Raw genomic sequence first — 18,214 nt, forward strand, 5'->3', positions numbered from 1 at the left:
TACCATAGTATTAACATAATCAGTATGAAATATACGCATGTAATTCTAAGTATGCACACCAGTAAAACGCGTACGGGTGGCGCGGTACAGAAAAAGAAAGAGAAAAAAATAAAATAAAATAAAATAAAATAAAATATGACGCGTGATGCCTTTTTTTTTTTTGGGTCAAATTTATGCTTTGCCCACTGCCAAAAATTGCATTAAAAAAAAAAAGAGTGGAAATCGTGTGGTGTTCTGAAACATTCGCTAGTAAATGTTTTGAAAGTGCAAATTTTTCAGAACAACAATAATTTCTGACATTTTCTTTATTTCCCTGTGTTTAAAACACTCAATATTACAAATAATAATTGTAAAACAAACCAAACTACCATTCTCTAGCCTATATAAATAATAACATTCTTTCTTTCTTTGTCCTTTTTTTACTTTTCATTTTCCATTTTTCTTTTCTTTCTGGATTTCTGCATATATACCCCTTCTACTATCACCATCCCTCTATTTATCAGTTATCATTTTTCAGTACTCTCCCTGAAAACTAATCAACCAAAAAAAAAACAAAAAACAAACAACAAAAACAAATCAAATATATATATATACATAAAATGTCAGGCGGTAAAGGTGGTAAAGCAGGTTCTACAGCTAAGGCTTCTCAATCTAGATCAGCTAGAGCTGGTTTAACTTTCCCAGTTGGTAGAATCCATAGATTATTAAGAAAAGGTAATTATGCTCAAAGAATTGGTTCTGGTGCTCCAGTCTACTTGACATCAGTCTTAGAGTATTTGACCGCCGAAATTTTAGAATTAGCTGGTAACGCTGCTAGAGATAACAAAAAAACAAGAATTATTCCAAGACATTTGCAATTGGCTATTAGAAATGATGACGAGTTGAACAAATTGTTAGGTAATGTCACTATTGCTCAAGGTGGTGTTTTACCAAATATTCATCAAAACTTGTTACCAAAGAAATCCAAGTCTTCTAAAGCTTCTCAAGAATTATAAGAAAAAAAATGTAATTTTATTATGATATATGTTCTTTTTTTTTCTTCCTATTTTTCTATTATTTTTCAAGGGGATTTATTTTATTTTATTATTATGTAAATTTATTATTTTATTATATAATTTTTAATTATAGGAGTTATTATTAAAAAGAGAAAAATGGTTTAGCCATTGTAAATAACTTAAACTTAAACCTAAAAAAAAAAAAAAAAAAAAGGTAGATCAAAGTTAAATATTAAGAGAGGTGAAAAAGAACAGAAATATTAGCGTATCCGAATGTGAAGCAATTAACTTGATAGTAGTTATGATATTAGTAAACCGTATCATGTCCAAAAATATATATATAAACGACCTATAAATTAAATTTGAAAAATTTCTTTTTTTTCTTTTTCTTCTTATTCTTGGACGAATCTTGCTGTGTAGTGACATTGGCATTAATATCATTAATAGGAACAGGATTGGGTTTTACAGATTCAACTTTTTCCTCGGTGATATCAATACTTGTAACTGATTTAGTCTTATTTTTGTTCTTGTTATTTTTACTATCACCATTGTTGTTATCGTTAGCGTGTTTTTTTGATGGTTGAGTACCTGTATTTTCCTGTGAAAATTGTACAATTTTATCAAAAAATCCTTTAACACCGTGTTTACTGTTGGTATTAATAGTATTATCAGTAAAATCGGTACTATTACCTGCTGGAACCTTCTGTTTTTCCATAATATTATTAGATATTTTTTCAAATGAAATAGGACTCTCCTGCTTCTGTGCCTGACCTTGTTCTTGCTCTTCCTGTTTGGGAGTAATATTTAAAATTTTAGTATCACCAATATTAGGTATAGTATATTCTAGGCTCTGTTGCTCTTGTGGCGCCTCCAATGGTGATGAAACATAACTATTTCCAGTATTTGCCAAATCATTGTTATCACAGTATCCGTCCTTCCCTACAATGACAATCGATGAATTTTTGGAAGTCTGCTCGTCGGTAGCATCATTAGTTTTTTCAATAATCATTGGGCTTTCCATAGTAACTGCTTCATCTGCTCCTTCATAGTGTCCTCCATTCTCCATTCCAATTCCAGCTGTACTAGTCGATTCGTTGTTTATATCCTTATCAGGACCGCTAACTACCATTGCCTTTCCCACTTCATCACTGATTTTTTCCATTTTATAATTATCATCCTCATCATTTTTTTCTTGCTTAAAAACAGTGTTACTACTATCACCAGTATCAACGCTTCCGACACTTGTTGGTCTTGACTCATCTCCATCTTCTCCAGGAAAATTACCTGGCATTTTTTGAATATCTACGCTTTCCTGCTTTTCAGAAAAATCAATAATATCGCCAGTATTCTGTACTTCCAATGCTTTACTACCTTCAACATCATTAAGGTCGTCGGCTTTGGAAATATTTTCTTCTTCCATTTGTTTTAATTGTTGTATTGTGCTAGCTTCACCATCATTACTCTTCATAGTAATATCATTGTTTTCCATCGGAGAAGTAGATTTCTGTTGTAGTTCTTCTTTCTGTGTTTCTTCTTCAATGTTTCCCTCTGAATTTCTCGCAAAATTATCAACTTTCTTTTCATGCTGAATTTCTAATTGCATTGGTGAAGTCATATTTTGGTTTCTAGCTATCTTCTCCTCAAGAACAAGGTTCTCACCAGCAGGAGAATTAGCACTATTCAGTGATTTCTTACTATTTCTAGAGAAGGTTTTAAACAAGCCAAATTTAGATTTCTTTTTCATGAGTTTTGATGGAGATGAGAACTTTGAAATATTATTACTATTGCTATTACTACCATTATTATTATCAGTTTTATTATCAAGTTTACTATTATTATTATCGTTGTTAGTAGTAGAATGCTTAGGGGATACAGTTTTATTACCAATAGTAAATATAGATCTCTTTTTAGGTGTAGATTGTTGTTGTTCTTCCCGTTGTTGTTGTTCTTCCCGTTGTTGTTGTTCTTCCCGTTGTTGTTGTTCTTCCCGTTGTTGTTGTTCTTCCCGTTGTTGTTGTTCTTCCCGTTGTTGTTGTTCTTCCTGTTGTTGTTGTTCTTCTCGTTGTTGTTTTTCTAGTAAGGATGCTGAGGATAAACGTCTTGTATTGGTAGGGTTGGCATCAGCAGTAATGTTACTGTTACCATTACTACTAATAATACTATCATTATTATTGTTATTAACACTTACATCAGGGGATATTACGGAGTGCGCATTCTGTAAAGTAGCTTTTTCTTGAGCTTTATCATTAGATGCCAAAATAACACCTGGTTCTGCTCCAACATAATCACCATGGTTATGTCTAGATATGGTACTGGTACTATCGCTATGAGTAGCTTGTGTTACTAAGACAGTATCGCTGCAATTAGCAACTACATTATCATTATTATTACCACCACTAGAAACATTAGTATCATTTTCAGGTGCCGTTATACCGCTTACACCGTAAACCCTTTGCTTAGCAATTTCCAGTGCTCTAGCATACATTTCTTCGTCAGTTAATTTTTTATTCTTAACGTGCGTGACAGGTGATGCTACGGATACTTTTTTTGGAACAGCAGAGGTATTGATATTACCATTATTATCATGATATTGTAAAATTTCTTGATTAACATGATTCTTTTTATGTTTTAATTTGTTAAAAAAACTATGTCCACTACCAGAAACATTATTATCAGCTTCATTGACAGTAGTTGTAACCAAAGCAGGTGCAGCAATGGTATCATCACCATCCTTTCTTAATGTTCTACTGCTCATCTGATGTTTTCCAGAAACGCTGGTGCCACCATTTTTTCTATACAAGCCATTTTCACCATATACTTTCTTTTCAGCAATTTCTAAAGCTTTTGCATACATCTCCTCTGGGGATAATTCTTTGTTGCTACTATTAATGTGATGGTTAACATCATATTGTGCAGTAATATGCTTCTTTTTCGCTCTTTTGATGTTTGTTCCGTTTGTACGTTTATTAACATTAATAGAATTACTATTACTACTATTACCAATATTCTTATTATTATTATTATTCTTATTATTATTACTACCAATGTTAGTATTCGTACCAGTATTAGTGTGTGAAAGTACCAATGACGAAGGAGTTGTCGATACAACATTTGAGGAAGCATCGAAATAAAGTTCACTACCATCTGCAGCTATTTGTTTATTCATATATATCTCAGATTGCTGCTGTGGTTGTTGCCTGTCCATAAGACTCTCACCTCCACTTCCCATACTTAACCTTCTTCTGAATAAAGCATCTGTATTATGGGCTGTAGCTGTGGTTGTCGTTGTAAAGTTTTGAAATTCTTTTTTAATATACTCGTCTTCATCCTCAAAGATATTATTATCACCATCATTTCCAAAAAGCTCATTATCTGTAAGTTCACCCTCTTTGCTGGTGCCTGCACCACCAATTGTGGTAGTTTTGACAAATTCATAACCATCTATTTTTTTAATAGTTTGGATAGTAATTGATTTAGTTTTCCCTAAAGCATCCCTAACTTCAGTAGTTTTCTTAACAACCAAACTATTGTTCCTGGAATTGTCAATGTTATTATTCTTCTTCCTAATAGTTTTAACATTACTACCTATTTTAGGACCATTAAGTTTTGATACATTAGTCAAAGAGTTATACTTTCTGCCATCATTAAGAATTTCATTGTTTTTTCTTTTAACATTAGTATTATTCCTTCCAACACTATTATTAGCATGTTTGGCATTTGATAAGGCAGAATAATTACTTCTTAAAGAATATGCTTTGTTATAAGTATAGTTTCTGTTGTAATTGGCAGCATATTCATCTATTGGAGAGTTATTTTGGTCAGTATTATATCCATACGGTTCTTCTTCTCCTCCTATTTGTTGTTCGATACCAATATTATCATCATGAATTCTATATCCGTTTTTTTGTAAACCACCGTAGTGATAATCATACCTAGATAGATCAGGAGGCCTATATTCCCTTTTTTTTTTCAGTGGATTATTCGGGGCAGTAGTGGTACTTATTCTAAGTCCACCAAAGGATACCATATTGTCAGTTGAGGGAGTTTCTTAATTTATTTATTTAAAATTTTTTTTTCGGCTTGTCACTCTAACTTTTGTTATATATATATAAATATAGGTCTGTAGTATATGTGAAGTGAAGTATTGATAAAATAAGTCAAGTTAAAAAGTTTATGAGTTTGGGCTTTAAATATCAAGAAGAGAAAAAAGGAATTAATGAACAACAACAACAATAATAATTGGAAAACAAATAAAGTGGGAAAAAAGCAAAAAAATTAAAAATCAAAAATTAAAAATTAAAAATTAAAAGGTGGGGCGGGGACAGAGGGGCGGAAAGACAGGCAGTAACAACGATATTCATTATTAGCAAAAAAAAAATTATTATGAGATGTGGGTTATTTTTCTTTTTGTTTTTTTGAAACAAGGCTTTTTTTTCCTTTCCCTTTCAAAAATAACTGTTCCGCACTGCATCGGTATTCGGTATATATGCTTTATATTCTTGTCCATTCCGCATTCCACTTTAATTCTTGTAATAAGCGATCAATAATCGATAATTGGCATCGCTGGGCAAATGGAATGAAAAAAAAAAAAATATTTTTCTCTTTTTCTTTTCTCTTTTTCTTTTCTCTTTTTCTTTTCTCTTCTTCTTTTCTCTTCTTCTTTTTCTCTTCTTCTTTTCCCCTTCCTCTTTTTTTTTTTCGTATTTATTCTTTCCATATTTATGTCAACAGAAAAAAAAGTACATAATAACAACTACACAAATGTCCTCTAACAACAACGACAGTTCTGCTTTAAGAATGGTACTAATTGGTCCACCAGGTGCTGGTAAAGGTACTCAGGCTCCAAATTTAGTTAACAAATTCGGTGCCTACCATTTAAGTACTGGTGATATGCTAAGATCTCAAGTTTCTCAAGGTACCCCATTAGGTGTTGAAGCTAAGAAGATCATGGACCAAGGTGGCTTAGTCTCTGATGATATTATGATCGGTATGATTAAACAAGAATTATCCACAAATCCAACTTGTTCTACTAAGGGCTTTATCTTGGATGGTTTCCCAAGAACTATTCCTCAAGCTGAAAAATTAGATGAAATGTTAGATAATTTAAAGGCCCCATTACAAAAAGCCGTTGAATTAAAAATCGATGATGAATTATTGGTTTCTAGAATTACTGGTAGATTGGTTCATCCAGCCAGTGGTAGATCTTATCATAAGATTTTTAACCCACCAAAAAAACCAATGACTGACGATGTTACTGGCGAGCCATTGATTCAAAGAAGCGATGACACTGAAGATGCTTTAAAGAAAAGATTGAATTCTTACCACAAGCAAACTGAACCAATTGTCCAATATTATAAGAATAAAGGTATCTGGTCTGGTATTGATGCTGCACAAGATCCAACTAAAGTTTGGAATGACATTTTGAAATGTTTGGGTTTTTAAACGGACAGACGAAAATGTCTCTTGACAATGCTAAGAATATATAATATCTTGTATTTTTTTTTTAAAAAAAAAAGGAAAATTTTATGACTACAAGTTTATTGTATATGCTAAATAGTAATAATAATAATAATAATTTTTTTTTTTTTTTTCTTTGTTAAAAGCTCGATTGGAAAAATAAAAAAAAAAAAAGTAGAATGTGTTAAGATATAAGCCCACCGTATGAAATGCAAACTCGCTGCAAGAACATTTTGCCAGCGATATACGTAATAATAATATCGAGAATAAGAAAACCAATAGACTAATATATATATATATATATATATATGATCAACAGCCCCATAATACAAAACTAGAAATTAAAACTTTATACTAATGAGTGAAGAAACTAATACAGAAGTTCCAGTAGAACAAAGAAATAACTCGACTTTCTCGATAATAACCCGAATAACTAATTGTTCCAACATAGAATAAATAATTTATTAACGAACTACACTTATCACATTTAACGAACGACGGGGTTTTACTTGTCATGTTTGTTAAATTTGTTACTTTCCACCTGAAGAAAAGAGAAAAAAAAGAAGGAAAAGGAAGGAAAATGTTAAATGGTTTAATTAACTTGAAGTATTTCTTTTCTTAGTCGGAAATGGAATTAAAGTTTTAATTATTTGGAAAAGATAAATGACGCTAAAGGATGCAATCTATTAAGGTGCATTTTAGATTGCTGATGGAAATTGTCAGCAAAGATTATTATTATAATATATAAAACAATTTTAAATACGTTACGCGAATGAAAGTGACCCACTCATGCGAATATTTTCAACTTTTTTTTTTTTTTTTTTTTTTTTTTATATATTTTATATATTTTTCTTTTATTTTATATATTTTTCTTTTTCTTTTTCTTTTTCTTTTTTTTTCCCTTTCTTTTCTTGCCTTTTTTCCTTCTTTCTTTTCTTTATTATTTATATTATTATTTTCTCTTGGTAGTAATAAATACTGTCATCTTTAACCGCTGAATTATCTTGCCATATTCTAAACATAACTATTAACAAAGTTTTTATTATTTTTCAATAAAATAAAATAAAATAAAATAAAATAAAATAAAATAAAATATTTATTTTCATTTTTCTAGTTTAATTACCCTTTCCCAGTGAATTCTATATAAACAATAAATACCCTGATACAATGAACATTGATCAAGAGGATATATTATCACTTTGGCAGAAATCAAAGAAAACTTTGGATAAAAATATTAGATTACAACAGCAAAAACAAAAACAAAAAAAACAAAAACAACAGCAACGCCCTAGAACTCCGACTAAACCTTCTAATATCACTAATGTTGGAAATACCACTACAAGCAATAATACTGATATTATTACAGCTTCTTCACTTATTCATTCCCTAAGCAAAAACTTAAAAATGATGCAACCTTCTGTGGCCAACCCTTCTTCATATAGGGGAAATATTAATAATAATAATATTGCAAATAATAATAAAAATGCTAAGAATGTTAAGAGTACGGATCCCAATCTTTTTTTGAGAAAACTATCTAACGATAACACCGAATTATTTGAAATGTTAGAAAAGATAAACGCAAGAAAGAACAACAATAATAACCATAACAAAAACCAACGAAGTAACAAAAATAACATTGTCAATAAGCAATATCAAAAATATCCGACATACTCGGGTAGAAAGTATAAGAACAACATAGCTACTACCATTGTATCTGATACTACTGTCAACAAAACTCCAACATCCGAGAATACCATAAATGATCAGCACTTTAGAAGCAAAAGCAACACCGATTTCACATCTAGTGGCGTATTAAATACTTCAGTCAGAATAATGAATAATACTACCAAAAATGTGGACAATGCTTTAAATTTAAATGATAACTCACCAGCAATACTAAATAATAATAATAATAATAATAATAATAATAATAATAATAATAATAATAATAAAACGCATAAAAATGAACAAGGCAAGGAGAGGATAATTAGGATGACAAATACGACGTATTTGATAGATGGACTATTGATTGAAATATCCCAACATATAAAAAATAGACACGTTATTTCAATACCATTATTATATGATATTAAATTACTCCCAAATAAATACATTTCAGAGATTTCGCCAGTTTATGATATTTTTGCTAAAGCTATCGAAGCGACTCTATCTTTTCACGATTCAGTGACTTTTTATAATTTATTTAGAGGTTCTCAGACTAAAAAAACTTTTTTTAAAAACAGAAAATATGCAGACGACGGATCAATTATTTATTTTTGGAGCTCAAATCCTAGCCAATACGATTCAGAGGGTTATGTTTTCGAGGTAGTTACATTGGTTAATACTCTCCCTAGAGGCAATTCCACACAGATCATTAATCGAGGCGTTAATACTAAAAATTTTGTTAATAGCCATACTAGGTATCTCTGTTTTAAAGGCATGTATCCTCAGTTTAACGATGATGTTTTCCTAAGGGGATCCTTAAAATATTTAAGCGGATTTGTCCCACATAGTGCTACACACACAAGCATTATCAAAAAACTTTCTTTTAATCCAATGCCTGTTAGCAATAAGGATGGTGAAAATAACAATAACAATAATACTAAGAAAAATGTCATTAACAATAATGGGACAAGAGATATTAATAAACTTAATAAGATCAAGAAAAGGGGGCACAGTGCTGATATCGGTGTTAATAGTATAAATGATAATGAAAACAAAATGGAACTAATAAAGAAAAGTTTGAAAAAGCAAATCCAAAAGGGTGCCATGTTCACTGGTGCCAATAGTAACCAAAATGACTCTTCATTGTCAACTAAGATGACTACCAATACTCACACTAAGGTAGTTACTTCTACTAATACTAATTTGCTAGGAACAGCGACTGCTAACACTGTTGTTGTTAAAAATACTGAAAATGTAATTCGTACCAAAAATATTAACAACAATGATATTGATATTCCTACAAAAACTGGAAAAGCAAATGGTCTAAATACAAATGGTGTACAATTTAATGCTACTAATGTTACAGAAGTACCTATTTCCACCTTAAACCACGCTGTCACCACCAATAAAAAAGTTAATAAAGAAGACGGACCACCAGAAAATTTACCAATCTGTAATCCTATAAATAATGTGAAGCTTTTTAAAAAAAATAACACCACAGCAATGGAGAATGGAAATTTAACATTAAAAAAATTCAGCGAAACCGTAGCTATAGGGGACGAAAAAGAATTGACACACATGGGAAAATTACCCTTGGTTTTAACACCAAACATTATTAAAATCAATCCCGAGAAGAAAGAGAATACAGCTGAAGTTACCATTAACAAAGGTCAAAATGAAAGTAGTTCAAACGTAAATGAAACCAAGGAAAGAATCACATCTCAGGTATCAGAAGATAAAAACTATAATGAGAAAAATGATAATAATAATTACGACGGTAATGATGACGACGATGTGGATGACGACGAGGATGACGACGAGGATGACGACGAGGATGACAATAATGAAACAGGAAACGGTGAATTAAATTCCACAGCAACTTTGCCTTTAACAGTTTATAGTCAATATTCCAGAGAAGCAGATTCACTATTTAGACAAAGTGATAATACCAATGACAGAATAAACAAAACATCTTTATCAGAGATGAATTCAGATTCAGATTCAGATTTAGATTTAGATTCAGAGATAGACTCCGACATTGTTGGAAATATAGACAAAACTGTTTCAAATAATAATAATAAATTCAACAATAACAATAACCATGACATTGCTAATGTTACTTGTAATAAGACAAAAAAAAGTTTTTTTAGACAATGTGAAAAAAGGTCAACCAGTAGTTCGAACGATACTGCGGGAAATATTCCTAATATTGAAATGTATTCGCCTAGCACTAACGAATCAACTAACACACAAGTTACAATTGAAACTAGCTTACAAACCATTCATTTACCTAATGAATTAGATACTAATAAAAACGATAAGAGTGGCAAACAATTAGAAATCCAAAAAAGCACAAATACTATCGAACTTCCATCAACAGATGAATACTTGCTTAGAAAATCACATGCTATGGGTACTCAACAATTAGAGAAATCATCAAGTAAAATTCTAAATGCTTTCAAAGAACCTTATAATTTGGAAACTACAAAACAATATATAACTTCTCAAAAACCTCCCAAATTTGGTACATTTTCAAGGAATAGATCCTTTTCAATTGATGGTTTAAATATCGAAAAAGCAACTATCCCCAAATATAAGTTTCTAAACATTGCACAAAGTCTTAAAAGATCTATTTCTTGTGAAGGTAATACCAACGCATATAACAGCACCAATGCTACCGACAATTTCAAAAGATTAAAGACGAATCCCATAAACTCTGAATGTATTCCCATAGAAAATGATAATATGAACGTTGCTTTTGCGAATGCTACTAATTATAGTACTACCAATCCTTCTGATAAAAACGCTATCATTAAAGATAAAAGTGATAATAAAAACACTACTAGTAGTATGAGTGACTCATTGGAATTAAAAAATGTAGTTGTTGATCCATCATTGGGAATTAATAGTCATTCAAAATTTTTTCAAAGCACTGATCCAAAACTAATTTTGAAAGCCTTTAAAGATTCTGTTGCTGCCACCCCGTCAAAAATTGAAAACACCAGACCTGTATCTACGTCGTACATGCATGTCATCAATCTCGACAGTGAGTCTGAAGATTATTATAATGAAGAGAACGAAGGTCATGTTTCAGAGATGATTAATACAGATGATTATGGAATTATGATCGAAGGTGAAACTCTAGATGCGAACACCGAAGAAGAAGAAGAAGAAGAAGAAGAAGAAGAAGAAGAAGAAGAGGAAGAGAAAGTGAAAGTGAAGGTAAGAGTGAAAGAGAAAAAAGAAGAAAAGGATAAAAAAGAAAATGCTGAAGCTCAAGTGACCACAGATAAAATAATAAACTCACCAAAACTACTGAGAGCCCCAATTTCACAGAAAAAGCTTTCGCCATCAGCTTTACCAGGGAATATTACAAAAAAAATAGACTCAGTTAAACCTTTACCGGCACTACACAATCAGAACATAACTCATACACAGAAAACAGCTACAAATTTAGAGCACCAACCTGAAAACAATATTAATGATCAAAATGAAAAGAAACACAGGAGCTTAGATTCTTTTACAGTTGCAAGTGTTAAAACCAATAAACCATTGGAAATTTTTAGTAGTGCGCCCATTGATTCTGGCAACAAGATCAATTCTGATGTTAACATTACTCGTACTTCCACTACTAATATTATTTGTGACACAGATAATTTTAGTAAAAATACAAACATTGATAATAGCGCCAATAATATCAAGAAACTTAGCTATCTACTTAATGAATCACCATCAATATTACCCACTGTCACAAATCATAACAAGATTTCTAGCAAAAGTATTACAATTAATTCGGACAGAAATTTACCCAGAGTTAGTAGAGACGTACACTTAGGTCGGAGCAATAATAACTTTATGAATATTAATATTAGTTTTGTAAAGCAGCCCAAAAGAGTAAAAAAATACAATATGCGCAAAAAATTTTTTATTGATTTCAAGCCATTCACTCTAGCGCAAAATCCTCAAAAAATGAGTCTTAAACTTCGTTATTTTTTTAATCATCATGAACTTCCTAAAATTAAAAAGATCGATTTGGTTAGGGTTATTGAGACTGGAGTCGCCCAACATACTCCGTTATGCAAAGATAGTTTAGTTTCAAATACCAATGATATTTGCACATTTTTGAATTATGATAATGATCCTATTTTTCAATTACGCAAATTTTTAAATCTAAAAAATGTTGAATATGAATTACGCTCAGAATTAGAAGCAAAAGGGATATTGGGTAAAAATAACCATAACAATGAAGATAAACATAACACAAACTTTACTACTGCTTCCCTCGCAAATATCAGTTTTAAAGATAATATAATTGTTAGCAATACTGAAAAGAGTGACAACAACAACAGAACATTCTTTGAAGATATAGAGATGGACAATAATAATAAACATTATAATACTTATAAAAACACCACTATCGGTATTAATACTACCGCCACAAATAATACTAGTACTGACAACAACAATGGTGATACTAACCATGTTAATACCGGCAGTTATAACAACAACAACAATGCTGGTCATACCAATGACAACAATGATACTAGTGGTAACAATAAAGACAATAACAGTAACATTAACACTAGTAATATTATTATTACTACTACTGCCCCTACTGTTACTACTACTACTACTAGTAAGAACAATAATATTACTATTCCCACCAATAATAATGATACTGCTATTTGCAATAATAGTAATGACAGCGCCATTACTAGAAATGATAATGTCACTAATGAGAAAGATAACACCACGATTGATAAAAAAAGCTCACTTGGCAAGAGCTTGAATAACACACATGAGAATATTAATTGTATTGTTAATAATGAAAAAACAAATAACAATAGAAAACTTAGTCGATCCCCCAATTTTAATAATAATAAAAATGCATCTATCGACTTTCGAGACACACACTTTAACAGCTTTCCCAGTTCTAAGAACTTTAATTCTATTAAAGACAATATCACCCATTTTGTAACTAATAATAATGCCAATACCAAAATCAATACTGAAACTAATGAGATGCTGGCTACTACTAATACTACCATTAATAGTAATGAAAATACAAATATTGAAACATCGTTTCAAAATTCACCACAATTTGACGTTGAAATGAAACATGCTAAGGGTAGAGAAGACGTTGGTATATCTGTTATTTATACTTCCGATTTAAATGCTCTAATGGAAATCTTATGTGGATTAGAGACTTTACTAGTAAATGGAGAAATCAAACAAGCATCCCTATATGGAAGATTGAGAGACTCGCAAAAACTACTTGAATTAAGAAACAAGGAAATTGAAAAGTTAAAAAATAAGGTAGAACATGGAGATGCCATGGTTTCTGTTAACAAATTGGCAGAGTTTAAAAAAGAAGTGAATGAAAAAGTCAAGGCATTAACTGCACAATTAATGAATGATATGAAAATTAAGATTAGAAAAGAAGCTAAGAAGTCAAGTCAGCAAATACAAACACTTAAAGATCAAAATGCTGAGTTGTTGGCTGAGATAGATCTTCATAAAGATGCAAGCCATAATGATGCTACTAGAATCGTACGTAGGTTGTATAATATTCTTCAATCGCCATTTTCGCCAAATAGAGATTCCATAATGGCTAAAAATTTGGAAGAGTTATGTGTCAGTTTATCTCAAGTTATAGCCAAGCAAGAAAAATTAATGAAATTAAAAGAAAAAGAGGATCGTTTGAATAAAAAGGTTATAGGCTTTAAAGAAATCGTAGATTATTGTAAGGAAAACGATTTAACCATGGATGAAGTTTTAGATATTTTAAAAAATAACAAAAAGTGACTAATTCAAAATGTGAATTGAAATATATATATATTTATATATGGTTTTATTTATTCATTATGTTTTATAAAAATTATTTATCTTTTAGTAACTATTGGTTTTGCTGAATTTCATAGTAACACGTAGCATGACAATAATTACCATCGTCTGTCTTAATACAATTTGGCCATACCCATTGTCCCTCGTCTTCGTTATAAATTCCTTGTATAACATCTTTACACATATAACATTCTATTTCCATACTATTAGATGAGTCTGGTATAACTTCAAACATCAAATTAATATCTTGGATTTTATCTGGCCTGTGTTTTTTGTTATTTACATTATGCAGCGGGGTTATGAAATCATTATCTCTAATATTAGTGTTATGATCAAATGATCTCTTTCTGCTATTATTATTATTATTATTATCAGAATTAGAACTAGTAGCAGCAGCAGCAGCAGTATCATTAATTCTGGTAAATGAGAAAGGATTAGGATTTTCTTGCGCCAATCCATGTATTGATAAATTACCTGTAAGGTTTTTATCAAATAAGCGGTGATTAACATTAGCATGGTTATTATATTCATTCATGCCACCATTGCTAACACTGTTATCATTAAAGACAATAGCATCGGTATCATTATTATTACTATTTGGCGTATGGATCCACTCATCATCATTTAAATACCAATTTCTACTTTGTAAAACCTTGTTTCGATTATTTTTCAATTTTTTGTTAATTCTAAAATGCCAATCTAAGTGTTCATTCAATTCTGTAGATTTAGTAACATAACGTTTTCCACACATGGAACATTTACATGGTTTATATCTATACAAAAATTGGACATAATTATTATCGTTTTTGATGGAAATATTAGTGTCAATATTAGTGTTGTTAATAGTCCAATTATTTAATTGAAAATTGGAAGAATTAATAAATGCATTTAAATCTAGTTTAATACTAATTGAATCCTGTACTAAATTGTTTAGTAACTCTAAAGGGGGCAAATTCTTAATTAGATCGATAGAATCTATTGAATTAGAAGATAAATAGTTATTACAAAGGCCCACGATACTTTCTTTTCCAGGAATATATAATAAATCATTTTCCTTCAATGAATTATATAGTTTTTGCAAGTTGTTTATCTTATTTTCTTGTAATTGATGAATAAATTCCTCCGGGGATGTTCTTGAAATGTTGATTGTGTCGGTTGCTTTACTAGCATTCGGAATGGTAGAAGAAATATTATTATTAGCAGTAGTATTTGTGGAAGGAAATAACGGATTTTGAGACATGCCGAAAATGCCATTGTTCGAAAATTCATCTGATGTGTTATTTATAACCGCGGGGGCATTGATATTTGCGCCGTTGTTAATAGGAATTGAAGAATTAGAAAACAAAATATTCTTATTTGCTTGCGAAAGGGGGAATTGTTGGAGTTGTGAGGATGGTGGTGAGATGTTGACCAATTTTTGTTGTTGTTGTTGTTGCTGCTGCAGTTGTAAAGAATATTTTTGTTCCTTGACAAAATTCTGAGTTAATTGATCCTGTACTTGTTTTAAAGCTTCTTGCGGCAATTCTCTTTTTAAAAGTTCTTGTCTTAATTCTTGTAGCAATATTATTTTAGCATTTGTTTTCTCTACCTGTGTAGCAGAACCATTATTGGCGGTAATATTCACAATATTATTACAAATCATTATTAATCTATCAATTTCTTTTAGTAATAGTGGAATGGTTGGTTTTGGTGTAACCATTTTTATTTGCCTTTCATGTAGGGCACTAGCTCGAATTAGAAAATTTTCGATATTCTTTAATACGTCTTGATCAAAAAGAGGATAAGTGTTACTAGTAGGATCATTAGTACCACCTGTGTTAGGTGGGATAACCCAAGTTTTAAAAGTATTTATTAAACTTTGTCTTGTTTTATTATCAACAATTAAATAGGTGGATTTAAAAAGTTTTGCCAAGTTTCGACTGAAATAAATGGTGTAGGGACTCCCTACATTTTTACAAATAGAATCCAAAACATAAATTGCATATAATTTTTGCTTAGGTACACTTTTGGTAATTTTTTTTTCTACTAGTTCCACAATTTGTTGAGAATATTCAATATGTTCTTCAGAAAATTTAGCAAGGCTAGCAATAATGGGGCCTGAATTGAAAGTCAATTCGTCTAACATGCTGCTGAATTCTTTCAATACAACATTTTCACTTTTATTTGTCATATTTTTTTTTTTTTTTTTTCTATTGGTTTAATGTCTTTAATGGTAATTCTTGTAGATTATTTTGGAAAGACATTATAATAATAGTAATAACAAAGATAAATGAAGAAAAGATTGAAATGGAAGCGGCGAAGGGGGAGCAGGAAAACGGAGAAAAAAACTTGAGTTATTTTGCTATTTTTTTTTCTTTTTCTTTTTCTTTTTCCTTTCCCACCAATCCAGCGTGTAATTACCCGCCCACACTTTTTTTAAGAAAAAAAAAAACATTTTCCTTTTCATAATCGCGATTAAAGTCGTGAAAGGGCCATATATATATATATATATATATATCCGTCGGAAAGTCGGTGTATACGAAACTCGGATCAGTTCTGAAATTAAAAAAAATTAAAGTCATAAATTAAGAATTACCGGAAGAATCGGCATTTGATCCGAAAAGGAAATAAAAAAGATTGTTAATTTCAGCGAATATTTTTTTTTTTTTTTTTTTTTTTCATGTTTTTATCAAGGATTAAATCTAAGTAGTTTCAATTCCAGCTATCATGACTTTCACCACCATTCTTTAAAACTTTTTCTTTAAAACTTTTTCTTTAACATCAAATAACCAGTAAAAAAAAAAAAAAAAAAGGAAATTTAATTTAATTACAAAAAGATCAAGCGAAATACTCATAAACATAAATACCAAAATGTCTAAAGATAACAAACGTTCTACTCAATCCGGTGCTGCCCGTTTGTTAGGGTCAGCTACCTCTGCCATTTTCGAATTAGGCGTTTTCCACCCTGTCGATACAATTTCAAAGAGATTGATGACTAACCAAACAAGAGTTGCTTCCCTATCTCAATTCAATCAAGTTATTTTCCGTAAACATGCTGCAGAGCCATTTGGAAAGAGATTTTTTACTTTATTCCCTGGGTTGAATTTTGCATTCAGCTACAAAATTCTTCAAAGAGTTTTAAAGTTTGGTGGTCAACCATATGTTAACGACTTTTTAAATCAAAACTTTATGAAGTCTTATGACAGTTTATTTGGCTCAAAGACAGGGAAAGCTATGAGAAGTGCTACTGCTGGTAGTGTGATGGGTCTATTTGAAGTTATTTTGTTGCCCTTGGATGTCCTAAAAATTAAAAGTCAAACTAATCCAGAAGCCTTCAAAGGTAGAGGTGTTTTAAGGATCTTAAAAGATGAAGGTATTACCAGTTTATACAGAGGTTGGGGTTGGACTATGGCTAGAAATGCACCAGGTTCTTTTGCTTTATTTGGTGGTAACGCTTTTGCTAAAGAATATATTTTGAAATTGGAAAATTACGACAAGGCCACTTGGGGTCAAAATTTTATCTCTTCCATCTTTGGTGCTTCTGCATCTTTGATTGTTTCTGCTCCATTGGATGTTATTAAAACCAGAATTCAAAACAGAAGCTTTGATAATCCTGAAAGTGGTGTTACAATTGTTAAGAACACCATTAAAAATGAGGGTATTACCGCTTTTTTTAAAGGTTTAATTCCAAAGTTGCTTACTACTGGTCCAAAATTAGTTTTCTCTTTTGCCTTGGCCCAAACTTTTATTCCAATGTATGATAATTTGTTTAAAAAAGCTTAAAACTAAAAAAAAAAAATTAATTAAGTAGTATGTGGTGATTTTATATGAATATTGTAATTTTTTGTGTTGTTTACTTTCCCCTTCCACTTGTTCATGTTTTCATACTTTTATGTTTTACTTTCTGTAAATAAAAGTTAATATAATAATATTATTAGATTTTATTATAACGATTTATTTGCTTTCTGCAAAAAATCTAGTTCTTTTTTTCTTTTCTTATTTTATTTAAGAATTAGTTTTTTTTATTTTTTTTTATTCTTTTTTTTTGTATTTTTGAGTACCGGAAATTTTGTGTCGATTTTTAATTTAATTTTATTTATTTATTTTTTTTTTTTTTTTTTTTGAGGTGTCAGTGTTTTTATAACGGACAGTCTATAAAACAAATTGAGAAGAATGTGATATATAAATGTAATAATAATAATAATAATAATAATAATAATAATAGTAATAATTAATATAATAATAATAACTATTAAAATAGCTAAGTGTAGAAT

General features: G+C 30.4%; 6 protein-coding genes across 6 annotated transcripts; 4 read left to right on the top strand and 2 right to left on the bottom strand.

Moving 5' to 3' along the window:
- Positions 1 to 599: 599 nt before the first annotated feature.
- HTA1 (histone H2A) lies at positions 600 to 995 on the top strand (the record flags this gene model as incomplete). The annotated part of the gene is made up of 1 exon (XM_046080904.1): positions 600 to 995. The coding sequence occupies one exon, from the start codon at positions 600 to 602 to the stop codon at positions 993 to 995; it is 396 nt and encodes a 131-aa protein (XP_045936026.1).
- Positions 996 to 1,344: 349 nt separating this feature from the next.
- On the bottom strand, positions 1,345 to 5,022 carry MSC3 (Msc3p; the record flags this gene model as incomplete). The annotated part of the gene is made up of 1 exon (XM_046080903.1): positions 1,345 to 5,022. The coding sequence occupies one exon, from the start codon at positions 5,020 to 5,022 to the stop codon at positions 1,345 to 1,347; it is 3,678 nt and encodes a 1,225-aa protein (XP_045936027.1).
- A 734-nt stretch (positions 5,023 to 5,756) lies between these two features.
- Positions 5,757 to 6,437, top strand: ADK1 (adenylate kinase ADK1; the record flags this gene model as incomplete). The annotated part of the gene is made up of 1 exon (XM_046080902.1): positions 5,757 to 6,437. One exon carries the CDS (start codon positions 5,757 to 5,759, stop codon positions 6,435 to 6,437), a length of 681 nt encoding a protein of 226 aa, XP_045936028.1.
- Positions 6,438 to 7,619: 1,182 nt separating this feature from the next.
- On the top strand, positions 7,620 to 13,922 carry SCDLUD_001914 (uncharacterized protein; the record flags this gene model as incomplete). Its single annotated transcript, XM_046080901.1, has 1 exon — positions 7,620 to 13,922. One exon carries the CDS (start codon positions 7,620 to 7,622, stop codon positions 13,920 to 13,922), a length of 6,303 nt encoding a protein of 2,100 aa, XP_045936029.1.
- Positions 13,923 to 14,013: 91 nt separating this feature from the next.
- PCF11 (Pcf11p) lies at positions 14,014 to 16,131 on the bottom strand (the record flags this gene model as incomplete). Its single annotated transcript, XM_046080900.1, has 1 exon — positions 14,014 to 16,131. The coding sequence occupies one exon, from the start codon at positions 16,129 to 16,131 to the stop codon at positions 14,014 to 14,016; it is 2,118 nt and encodes a 705-aa protein (XP_045936030.1).
- A 680-nt stretch (positions 16,132 to 16,811) lies between these two features.
- Positions 16,812 to 17,723, top strand: GGC1 (Ggc1p; the record flags this gene model as incomplete). Its single annotated transcript, XM_046080899.1, has 1 exon — positions 16,812 to 17,723. One exon carries the CDS (start codon positions 16,812 to 16,814, stop codon positions 17,721 to 17,723), a length of 912 nt encoding a protein of 303 aa, XP_045936031.1.
- Positions 17,724 to 18,214: the final 491 nt, after the last annotated feature.

The sequence above is a fragment of the Saccharomycodes ludwigii genome, chromosome II (assembly GCF_020623625.1).
Source record: "Saccharomycodes ludwigii strain NBRC 1722 chromosome II, whole genome shotgun sequence".
NCBI lineage: Eukaryota > Fungi > Ascomycota > Saccharomycetes > Saccharomycodales > Saccharomycodaceae > Saccharomycodes > Saccharomycodes ludwigii.